This window comes from Sciurus carolinensis, chromosome 17, assembly GCF_902686445.1.
Source record: "Sciurus carolinensis chromosome 17, mSciCar1.2, whole genome shotgun sequence".
Lineage (NCBI taxonomy): Eukaryota > Metazoa > Chordata > Mammalia > Rodentia > Sciuridae > Sciurus > Sciurus carolinensis.
The window spans coordinates 2,745,037-2,756,890 of record NC_062229.1 but is presented as its reverse complement, the minus strand read 5'-3'; the positions used below and the strand labels follow the sequence as shown (position 1 = coordinate 2,756,890).

The 11,854-nt window shown below is 62.9% G+C and overlaps 1 protein-coding gene across 1 annotated transcript; it reads right to left on the bottom strand.

Annotated features, from left to right (window-relative positions):
* Window positions 1-4,860: 4,860 nt before the first annotated feature.
* Window positions 4,861-7,893, bottom strand: Fem1a (fem-1 homolog A). Its single transcript, XM_047532552.1, has one exon. It carries the CDS (start codon window positions 7,757-7,759, stop codon window positions 5,819-5,821), a length of 1,941 nt encoding a protein of 646 aa, XP_047388508.1. The 5' UTR covers window positions 7,760-7,893; the 3' UTR covers window positions 4,861-5,818.
* Between the last annotated feature and the right edge of the window lie 3,961 nt (window positions 7,894-11,854).

Here is an 11,854-nt window from a genome sequence, read left to right as displayed (position 1 = left end):
AGGCTGAAGGCGTGGAGGGAGAGAGCGGCCAGGGAGAGTCGTGCAGGACCTCGTGGGCGGTGGGAGGACTTGGGCTTTAGCCCGGAGGGAGGAACGAGGCGGGAAGGCTGCAGGCGGAGGAGGGCGGGGCCGACCCGGGTGCTCATGGGCGCCCTCTGGTGGCTGCTGCCGAGAGGACAGACGAGGGGTGTCCAGGGCAGGAACTGGGGACCAGGTGGAGGCCACTGCTCTGGCCCCGGTGGAAGCAGAGGAAATGGGGCCCCTCTCCCGTTCCTGCCTGGGCAGCTTCACTGCCGCCGGTCAGCCAGGCTGTGCCGAGAAGCCCATGGGGCCTGGCGCTGGGACAGCTGGGCTCCCGACCCTGCTTTGCCTCGGAGGTGCTGTGCTCCAGCCCCTTCCTGGCTTCATCTTCTCCAGCCAGAACGGGGCCAGTGACCTCAGGAGTGGAAGGCCTGCGACTGCCTGGCCCCACGGGACTCCAGCCTGCGTGCAGGGAGGACCCACACGAGGGCCGGAGGGGCTGCCTGGAGGGGCTGCACTGTGTGGGGACAGAGGCCCAAAGAGCCGAAGGCACTGCCCAAGGGCCAGCCTCACTGGGGCAGGAAGCCCAGAGACTGCAGGCTGCAGTCACTGCCCAGCTCAGCTTGAATCCCCTGCACTCCGGTCCTTCTGGCCTCTGCAGCGGACACCTGGACCAGGGGCCAGTGCTCCCCACTGGGCCACACCCAGCCTCCTCTGTCTGTCTTGCTATTTGTTGATTCTCGTTAAAACATGTTGATTCGAGCAAATTTCTGACACACCCAAGCTGCCTACAAGGGCTGGGGACGGAGCTTTATTTTATTTTATTTTTTGGTACCAGGGATTGAACCCAGGGCTGCTTAACCCCTGAGTCACATCCCAGCCCCTTTTATTTGGATTTTGAGACGGGGCCTTGCTGAGTTACTTAGGGCCTAAGTTGCTGAGGCTAGCCTTGAACTCTCGATCCTCCTGCCTCAGACTCCCAAGTCACAGATTAGGGATCTGTCTTGGTCATGAAGGCTTTTTTTCAGAACGTTGGGCACACAGTAAGTGGTCAGTAATTGAACTCACATGATGAACCCTTATTGAGCACCTGCTGTGTGCAGGTCGGTTCTGGGCACTGGGGATGCTGAGCTGACCTGTCTTGGTGGAGTTCACTGGACGGTAAGTGGGGAGATGTAAATTCATCTGTCTTTTTATATCACCAGCATTGTTTGAGCACCTGCTGTGTGCAGGAGACAGGCACAGTCCTCAGGGATGTGACGGGGCCTGGCTCAGGGTCCTCGGAACTGAGGAAAGCAGCTGAGAGGAGGAAGTGGCGGAGAGCAGAGGGTGAGGGCCGCAGGACGCCCCAGCTCCTGCGCACAGGCGGGGGCCTGCCCCAGGCCGGGCCCTTCCGGGGGAGTCCCCTTTGAGTCATGCAGCCTCAGAGAACACTGAGTGGGAAAGGCCACCCTTCTCTGAAACTGAAGCCCGAGTAAACAGGTGGTCCTTGAGGTCAGTGTGCCAGGGCGGCCCCCGCGGTGTCCCTGCTGGGGCTCTCTCCGGACAGTGTCAGGGCCTCACAGACATCCTGTGCTGAGGCGAGGTTTGGGGGTCCTCCCCATTCTGGCCCCTCCCAGGCCCAGCGTTCATGGGGCCGGCACCAGGGGTCACCCTGACCCTGGAGCCAGAGGTTGCTGTGACCAGCCTCCAGCTGGCCTGGGGGCCTCGCCTGGGGAACTGAAAGTCGAGCAGAGACTGAGGAGCACGTGTCTGCAGCTGCCCAGGGCTTTCTGGACGTGGGGGCAGACCCAGCAGCAGGTGGGCTTTCCAGGAGCGTCCTCTTGGGTGAGTGACCTTCTGCTGCCAAGTCCAGTGGCCACTTCTCCATGCTCCTCACCCTCTGCCTCCCACACACCAGGCTTATGCTGCCCCGGGGCCTTTGCACGGCTGCTGGCCCAGCCCTCGCCCGGGGCTCCTGCTGACCCTGCTCCAGTGCCCCCTTCTCGACGGGGCTTCTGAGCGCCACACTGAAGGTTCACCTGAGGTGGCACCGCTCTCCCCCAGCCCTGCGCCATTCCCACGCCTGGCAGCTCCAGACAAACACGGCATGTTAACTTGGGGCCCACCTTGTGCCTCCCCCATCCGCACAGGGTTCTGTCCCCTTGGCTGGTGGACCCGTGTCCACACACAGCAGGTGCCGGTGCCGGATGCCGCAGCGCGTCTTTGATCTCTCTGTTCTGTGTGGGGATGGAGCCAGGGCCTCGGGCTCGGGCAGCGCCGACCACTGGGCCACACCCAACCTGCTGCGGGTCTTCACAAGTCGCCAGTCCTGGAGGGCGCCCTCCTCCTCCCCACATCCCTTCACCTTCTCTGGTGCTGAGCACCTGCTGTGTACCCAGGAGGCTGGAGGCCCTCCCTGCTGCTGCCCGCTCAGGCCCAGGGCCTGGGGGGCAGACCCGTGAGGGGTGTCCCCAGCGGGTGGCCTGGGTGCAGCCTGCTTGAGGCCCATGGGGCGTGGAGGGAAGGGCCCTGGGTGTGACCCGGGGTGGGCGGGCGCATGGCCATGTGGTGGACCTGGGCAGGACTGTCCCTCCTGCAATGGGAGGACACAGGGACACACAGGTTACCTTGGAGACCCAGGTGGAGCCACCAGATGGCGCCGTGTGACAGAGGGACGGGGACGCAGCGGAAACAGCCCAGGGTGTGTCCTTGCTGGGAGGCCACCAGTGCTGTGCCCACACTGCAGGTGGGACCCTGAGGCGGGCGTCACCTCGAAGGGTGGCAGGGCCAGTCTGCAGGGCAAGGGCCGCCGAGGCTGCACTGGCCACGCCCTGTGCGTGCCCGTGTCTGCGGCCCAGAGAGGCACGTGCGCGCGGGGGTCACACAGCAGTCCTCCCCTGGGACCCCCGGGGCTGCCTGGCTCACAGGCCGACCCCAAGTGCCCGGCAGGACCTTATTTTTAACCTGTTCTGTGGCCACAGCCTTATTATAGCGCTGGGAGGCAGCCAGGTGTCCGGTTTCCAAGTCAGAGAGCCTGTCCTCCCGGGAAGAGCCCTGCCCGGCCCCGCAGGTCCCTGGCCATCTGCTCCTTCCTTAGGTTCTAACGTGGGCCTCTTGAAAACACCGAGGCTCGTACGCTGTGCGGGGCCACGAATCCCAAGGCCACGGACATGTCGGGCTGCAGCGGCCAGCGTGGCTGGGGCGCTGGCTGGGCTGTCTTCAGGGCGGGTCGTGACGCCCCCCTCACCGGGCTGACCGTGCTGGGCCGCAGGCCAGCGGCGCTGGAGCGCGAGCAGTCGCCTGGCGGAGGGAGAGCAGGGCAGGACCGCCAGCCTCCCCGAGGGCAGAGGGCTGTGAACCAGGGCCAGGCCAGGCCGTCGGGCACCGCCACCCGGGCCCCCACCAGCTCCCGCCAGAGGCCAGGGCAGTGGCGCCCGGTGCTGGCCCGGCGCAGCCCACCGGCCACACACCCGTCCACCGTCCCTCCATTTCCCGCCCTCTGGCTGGCGAAGGCCAGACCCCTCCGCAGGCGTCGCTGGGGGTCAGACTGGACAAGAGGGGTTCAGGTGAAGAGAACTGCCCGCAGGGCTGGGCCAGTGACCCCCGCGGGCCTCCTGGAGGAGGTCAGCGACTGGGTGGCCCTGGGGGTCCCAAGTGCCCACTGGGGGCCCAGGCACAACCCCTCCTGTGTCCACGGCGGCAGCGCGGCCTGCTGGGCCAGGACACCTGCAGCGCCTGTGGGGGCGACGCCTGGGTTAGGGTCCCGGGTCCCCCCGCCTCCCTCGTGGAGGGGGTCCCGCGCCCCTGCTCTGCGCAGACGCCCAGCCCCACCCCTGCCACCCCCGGGCCTGCGTCCCCCGTCACTGGGCTGCTCCCCGCCTCGCAGCACCCCCCACCCCACCGGGCCTAAGGGGTTCCGAGCCCCCGGCTGGGCTGCTGCTGGGTCACATGGCACGACATGTGACCGAGGGCGCTGCTCCAGGCCCCACCCTCCTGCACCCGGCGGCCAGCCAGGTGGCCTGGTCACCAGAACAGGGCTGAGGTCAGGATGGAGTCCCAGGTCTGCGGCCCAGCCTGCGTCAGGTGCCGGCCACGCTGACCCCACAGGGAGAGGCCGGGGCCACGTGGTGCAGAACTCCTGCCCGGAGGGCACGGGCCAGAGGGCCACTCTGCACACGCCCCGCAGGACCTGCCCGCAGAGGCAAGCGGCCACCTCGCATCTTGGGGGACCACCTTCCGTCCCGGGCGGGGCGTCCCCAGCCGCACCCAGCCTTTGGGTTCTCTGACAGGGTCCCAGGAAGCCACAGAGGGTGGCCTCGAACTTGCCACCCTCCTGCCTGCGCTTCCCAGCGGCTGGTTACCAGTGTGGCCGCTGTGTCCAGCTTGAGCACTTATAAAGTCCAGCAGCAACTCGGTCACGCAGAGCTGAGCAGGCGCTACCTGCCGTCCACCCCAGAGAAACCAGGAGCGGGAGAGCGAGGGGCCTCCCCCCACGGACCCTCGCAGCGTGGCCTCCACATCCTGCCAAGGGGCAGACTTGGGGACGGCTGGCCTGGGCCTGGCTAGCTGTGACCCCACCCCAGTGCAGGTGGAGGGTGGGCACAGGCTGCTGGGGACCAGGCGGCAGCACTGGGCAGGAGGCGGCACGCGGCCCTGGGGACGGCACGTTGAGGGGAGGCTCCTGGGCCCGCAGAGGCGATGAGCAACACCCCCAGCCCTTGGGGGGCCGCGGGAGGAGCCAGTCCCTCTCCGTGTGGGGTCCCCCCAGAGCAGCCTCTGGACTTGGTGGATGCTCTGCAGGGCTGAGGTGGAACCCGGGCCTCGCGCTCGCGCACCAAGCAGGCAAGGAGGCTGGAGGCGCTTCAGACACCTGCTCTTTAATGCCTCAGCTGCGGCGCTGACCCCCACCAGACAGCGGCTCCTCGCCGCCGGGAGGGCCAGGCACCGCGCGTCCTCCTGAGTTAAATCAAAAGCTCGCCTTGCAAATAAATACACTTCCTACCTACCACTGCAAGTCGGAGGGCCTCCTCCAAGGGCCAGGCGCCCAGTGGGAGCCCGAGGCAGCGGACACTGCTCCCGGGGGCGGCCGGTGCCCTTCTGCCCCTGCTGCCCACGGGCCTGGGCTCTGCTCCTGCGGAGGCCCTGGCCCTGTCTGCTCTCATGGTGCTGGGGGGACCGGGCCCACAGGGGCTGGGCAAGAGCTGGCCACCTGCTGTTGCCTTGCTGGGCCCTGACCGGCCGACCTGCGTCACCGTGTAGCAGGGCCTTTCTCAGGGAGGCTGGACTCGGGCCCTGGGGCAGACTCGGGAGGCTGGGGCATCTCCGGGCCAAGCGGCCTGTCCCTTTAATCTGCACAGTGCCAGCCGGGCCCACCGGGGCCGTCCTGGGGGCACTCAGTTGCCACGCTCTGTGGCGGCCTCTTGGGTGCTCGCCCTGACCCTCGGGGCAACACTGTTCTAAGGGAAAGGCAGGAGGGAGCCCCACAAACCCAGGGCCACCTGCATCCCGGGGGCCAACGCGGGCCTGCGGCCTCATGCACCCCTCACCGCCTGGAGGTAGCTTGCAGGGTCCACAAACAAAAAGCCTAAAAACACTGCAGCAAAACCTCAGAACCTGCGCACAAGGCCTGAATCCCACCCGCTACCTAAGCAGCAGACCCGCCAAGCCGGGCGCTGGCGGCCCCTTGTCCACCGGCCCCTCCTGGCTGCTAACACTGGACAGCTGGGCACCAGCACCTCCCGCGCCCAGCCGCGTGGCTCCTCCCTGGTGCCGGGCAGGGGCAGGAGGCCGGGCTGGTGTCTGGGGAGGGCCGGGCTCAGTGCAGCTGGATGAAGGCCTCCAGCTCCTCCGGGATGAAGCCCTTGTAGGGGACCTTGTTCTTGTCCAGGGCGCGGGCGGCCAGGCACTGCAGGGTCACGTAGTTGAAGGGCTGCATGGTGCTCTTGGCCAGCAGCTCCTCGTCCAGCATCTCGCAGGCGGTTTTCTTGAAGGCGTTGGTGGCGTCCACGTGGGCCCCGGCTTCCACCAGGGCGTTCATGATGGCGGGGCAGTTGTTCTGGGCCGCGATGTGCAGCGGGGTGTTGTTGTCGAAGTCCCTGCTGTCCGGGTCGGCCCCGCAGTCCAGCAGCACCTGGACCACGTGCAGGGACGGGAAGGTGCCCACGCGGTAGCGGCCCACGTTGGTGGTGTCCTTGTCGGCCGCCATGTGCAGGGGCGTGAAGCCGTTCCTGCCGCGGGGGGCGCACCTGAGCAGGCGGTAGACCGTCTGGAGCTTCAGGTGCTCCTGGCTGGGGCTGGTCTCCACCTTCCCCAGCAGGTACAGCAGGTGCAGGATGATGGCCAGCGCCTTGGTGAACTGCGCCGAGTCCCCGGGCTCCCTGGGCTGCTGCAGGGCCCGTTCCACCTCCCGCACGCCCTTGCTGAGCACCCCCATGAGGTCCGTGAAGCCGATCTGCGTGCCCAGGCTGCCCTTGGCGGCCCGGTCCTGCAGCACGTAGGAGAAGAGTTCGGCGAAGGAGAGGAAGCTGCTGGCCGTCATGGGGCTCAGGGGCTCCAGGCTGCTCTGCTGCATGTCCAGGGCGTACTTCCACAGACGGATGCAGCGCTCGAAATTGCCGGAGTCGGCGTAGACCGCGCCCCGGTACCGGATGTAGTAGGACGTGTCTGGGTGCGAGGGGCCCAGGATGCGCTCCCGGATCAGCAGCGCCTGCATGCGCATCTCATCCGGGTCCGTGATCAGCGCTTCCAATTCCTGGGCGGTATTCACCTCCCTGGAATAGTCGTAGGCCAAGACCGGCTGCTGGGGCTCGGGTTTGGGCAAATACTCGCCCCCCTGGTGCCGCAGCTCCATGGCGCGTCTCCAGTGCTTCAGGGCCCCCAGCAGATCTCGCTTCTTATCCACATACGTGGCTCCCAGCAGCTCCAGGGCCTCCACGGCGGCTTCCCGGCTGGTGGGGCAGCAGCTCTCGTACGAGTTGAGGGGCTCCTCCGGGGCGGAGCCTCCCGGGGCCGGCCCTGCCCCGGCCGCCTGCGGCTGGCCCGGCTGCTCTTGGATGAGGTACTCCACGATGTTGGTGTGGCCGGTCACGCTGGCCGCCAGCAGCGGAGTCATGCCGTAGCCGTCGCGCTCCATGCGCGCGTTGCAGCCCAGCAGCAGCTGCAGGATCTCCAGGCTGCCGGACTCGGCGCAGTCGTGCAGCGCCGTGTTGCCCTTGGCGCTGCGCCGGTTCACCTGGGCGCCCTGCTCCAGCAGGTAGCGCGCGATCTCGCGGTGGCCCTTGTAGCAGGAGATCATGAGGCACGTGTGCCCGTGCCGGTTGGCGACCTCCAGGTCGGCCTGGTGCTCGCCCACCAGGTAGCGCACCACCTCCAGGTGGCCGTCGAAGCAGGCGGCGCGCAGCGGCGTGGAGTTGGTGCGCGTGGTGCGGTTCACCGAGGCGCCGCGGCGCAGCAGGCTGCGCACCACGTCCAGGTGCCCGGCGGCCGAGGCGGCCCACAGCGGCGGCGCGCCCTCGATGGTCTCGCCGTCGAAGTGCACCGAGCCGCCGGCCTCCACGCTGGCGCCGCAGCGGTCCACCAGGTACTCCACCACGTCCAGGTGGCCGTAGCGGGCGGCGATGAGCAGCGGCGTCCCCCCGCACGCCACCTCGCCCATCAGCTCGTCCAGCTCCTCCCGGCTCCGGCCGTCGAGCAGCTTCTGCAGCAGCTGCAGCTTGCCGTCGTGGGCGGCATTGTACACGGCGGTGTGGAGGTCCATGCTCTCGGCCTCCGTCAGCCCATGGGCCGGCCGCGGGGGGGCAGGGAGACGGCGGCTACAGCCCCGATGGGCAGGCGGCAACCTTCACCGTCTCCCCGGCCGCCATCTCAGGGGCTCGACGGGCGGAACAAAATGGCTGCGCGACCTGGGGCCTTCGGCCTTTGCGGGCATGCCGGGAGATGGAGTCCTCTGCGCAGGACAGCTCTGTAAGACTCCGAGGGACGTTGAAGGCTCAGGACTACACTTCCCAGAAGGCCGCGGGTCAGTCGCTGAACCCTGTGAGCACCGATGCATGATGGGAATTGCCGTTCTAATCACAGCTGATAGCAGCGCAAAAAACCAATCAAAGGACCACGACTCCCGGCATGCCATGCCACACGCTCTAGCTTGTGCGACTCGGGGCAAACTTAGTGACGTTTTTCCTGTTGCTATCACTTTGCCCAGGTCGACCGGAAGGGCAAACAGGCTAGGGCCTCAAAGGACTACATTTCCCAGAAGGCTAAGCCGGTCAGGCGGGTCTGATTTGGTCTTGATGTGGCGGAGCCGCTAACCGACAGAGGGCGCGCGGGAGAGGCTGAAAAGTCAGTAGGGCGCGGACCCTGGCGGAGCTGGGAGGACGGGTGGCGATAAGGGTTAATCTTTATCACTCGCGTAGCTCTCATTCATTCATTCATTCACTCTTTCATTCAACATCACAACAATCCAGAAAGTTCTTAGAGCCCTTTTTGGTCAACCCTCCCCTCTACCATTAGCCACTGCTGATCTGTTCTGACCCTGTAGTTCTGCCTCTTGGATAATATAAATATAAAAGCGTGCGGCTTGGGCCTGAGGAGTCTGCCTCCAGCGAGGCTTTTGCACTTGAGCCTCTTGCGGGCTTCAGCTGGTGGCTCACCCCCGGGCATTGCCAGCGGTTGTTTCCAGTTTTCAGTGATTAAAAATGAAGCCACCACCAACGTTTGCATTCCGTAAAACTGCACTTTCATTCCTCGTGGGTAATGTCCTGTTCTCACTGTGTGAGATCCTGTGGACGTCGGTCCAGGGAGTCCCTCAAGCGTTGGGCCAAGGCCTCTCAGGTTGGAAAAGCCCAGGTCACTCCTGGTTTTTGTTCGTGTTTAGGCTTCCCGTGTGTTACAACGTGAGGAAATGCTTCCACGTACGATTTCCTGGCATATTTTAAATCTTCGTAATTAACCACTTAAATTACAAATACATCTGAGGCTATCAGGTTTTTTTTTTCACACAGAAAAAGCATAAAAACAAAGTTGTTTTGTTTTTGTGGAGCTGAAAAATTCAGAATTTCTACAGTGAAATCGGGACTCTTAAACTTCTAACACAGAACACTTAACCATGATTTGGGTGTTTGCCAAAGTCTTCGTTAAGTTTTAAATGTCCCTCCACAGACCGCAGCACCCTTCAATAAAACGGTTGTCTCAACAAGGTAATTACAGGATTTATTTTAAAAATTAATTCACTAACGATACCACCCCGGAGGCTGAGGCAGGAGCATTGCAAATTCAAGACCAGCCTTGGTAACTTAGTGAGACCTTCTCTCAGAGCTAAAAATAAGCGGGCTGGGTTGTGGCTCAGTGGCAAGGTGCCCCTGGGTTCAATGCCCTGCACTGATTGATTTTGTGATTAATTGATTCACTAGGTGGAGCAAGGTCCTGGAGCGGGCCACCGCCGTTTCTTGCTGGGTGTGGACCCTCTTCCTCTGAGGTTCTGCTGGGACTGGGCAAAAGACCTCTGGGGATGTGAGAGGTTCCAGCCAGGTGGCCAGTGGTCAGCCCTGGGACGTTTCTTGGTGCCTCTTGTCACATTTTGCACAGCAGGGAGACTGTTTAGAGTTAAGATGCTTCACTGACTATTTGCCTCTCAATGTAGCCAAGAGGTTAATTCTGGACCCCAAATTTCTGGATTTGACAGCCATTCCTGGGGCCCAGCAGCTGCGTGGCCTGCACGAGCTGTCTACTGCAGTGAACCTGACTTTCTCATCTGTAAATCGGGCGTGAGGGGGCTGCGCTGGGTCTCAAGGGCTCTGTAAGCGCAGGTGTGCAGAGTGTCGGGCAGGTGGGCATGCCCCGGGGAGGGGGCTTCTCCTGTGTGCTCCGTAGCCACCTCCACCTCCCAGCATCACCCTGCACAGTGGCTACTTACAGGACAGAAGGTAATTTGCTCACGGTTCTAGAGACCAGAGGCCCAAGGTCAAGATGTGGGCGGGTTTGGTTTCTCCTGAGCCCTCTCCTTGGCTGGCACGTGACCACCCAACCTGCCACACGGGCACCCCTGTCCAGGGGTCGTTCCTCTGACAAGGATTCAGTTACGTCGGGTTAAGTTTCTACCTATGTCCTCATTCTCACTCAATCACCTCCCAAAGGTCCTGTCTCCAAATGGTCATGTTGGGAGGTAGACCGCAATGAAGGGATGTGGAGGGAGATCCGTTCTGCTCTAGGCCATCACAGCTCCATACGTAGCAGCCACCAATGCCACCAACACAACATCATTAAGGTAACCATCACTACCCACATCACCACCACCATCACCACCATTATCACATCACCATCACCACCACCATCACTACCATCACCATCACCATCACCATCACCACCACCACCATCACCACCACCATCACCACCACCACCATCACCACCACCACCATCTCTACCACCATCACCACCACCACCATCACCACCACCATCACCACCACCATCACCACCATCACCACCATCACCACCACCACCATCACCATCACCATCACCACCACCACCATCACCACCACCATCACCACCACCACCATCACCACCACCACCATCACCACCACCATCACCACTACCACCATCACCATCACCATCACCACCATCACCACCATCACCACCATCACCACCACCATCACCACCACCACCACCATCACCACCATCACCACCATCACCACCACCACCACCACCATCACCACCATCACCAACCACCACCATCACCATCACTATCACCACCACCACCATCACCATCACCATCACCACCATCACTACCATCACCACCACCATCACCATCACCACCACCACCATCACCATCACCATCACCACCACCACCATCACCACCACCATCACCACTACCACCATCACCATCACCATCACCACCATCACCACCACCACCACCATCACCACCACCACCACCATCACCACAATCACCACCATCACCACCACCATCACCACCATCACCACCATCACCAACCACCACCATCACCATCACCATCACCACCATCACCATCACCACCACCATCACTACCATCACCACCATCACTATCACCATCACCATCACCACCACCATCACTACCATCACCACCGTCACCACCACCATCACCATCACCACCATCACCACCACCATCACCACCACCACCATCACCATCACCACCATCACCACCACCATCACTACCATCACCAACCACCACCATCACCATCACTATCACCATCACCAATGACCACCATTGCCATCACCATCACCACCATAACCATCACCATCACCATCACCACCATAACCATCACCATCACCATCACTACCATCACCATCACCACCACCATCACTACCATCACCAACCATCACCATCACCATCACTATCACCATCACTAACCACCACCATCACCACCACCACCATTACCACCATCACCATCGCCATCGCCATCACCACCATAACCATCACCATCACCATCACCACCATAACCATCACCATCACCATCACCACCATAACCATCACCATCACCATCACTACCATCACCAACCATCACCATCACCATCACCATCACCACCACCACCACCACCACCATGTTGCCACCACCATCACCACCATCACCATCACCATCACCACCACCACCACCACCACCATGTTGCCACCACCATCACCACCATCACCATCACCACCACCACCACCACCATGTTGCCACCACCATCACCACCATCACCATCACCATCACCATCACCACCACCACCATGTTGCCACCACCATCACCACCATCACCATCACCATCACCACCATCACCACCACCACCACCACCACCACCACCACCACCACCACCATGTTGCCACCACCATCACCACCATCACCAT

Coding starts and splice junctions, on each gene's coding strand:
- Fem1a (XM_047532552.1), bottom strand. CDS start 7,759: ATGGACCTCCACACCGCCGTGTACAATGCCGCCCACGACGGCAAGCTG.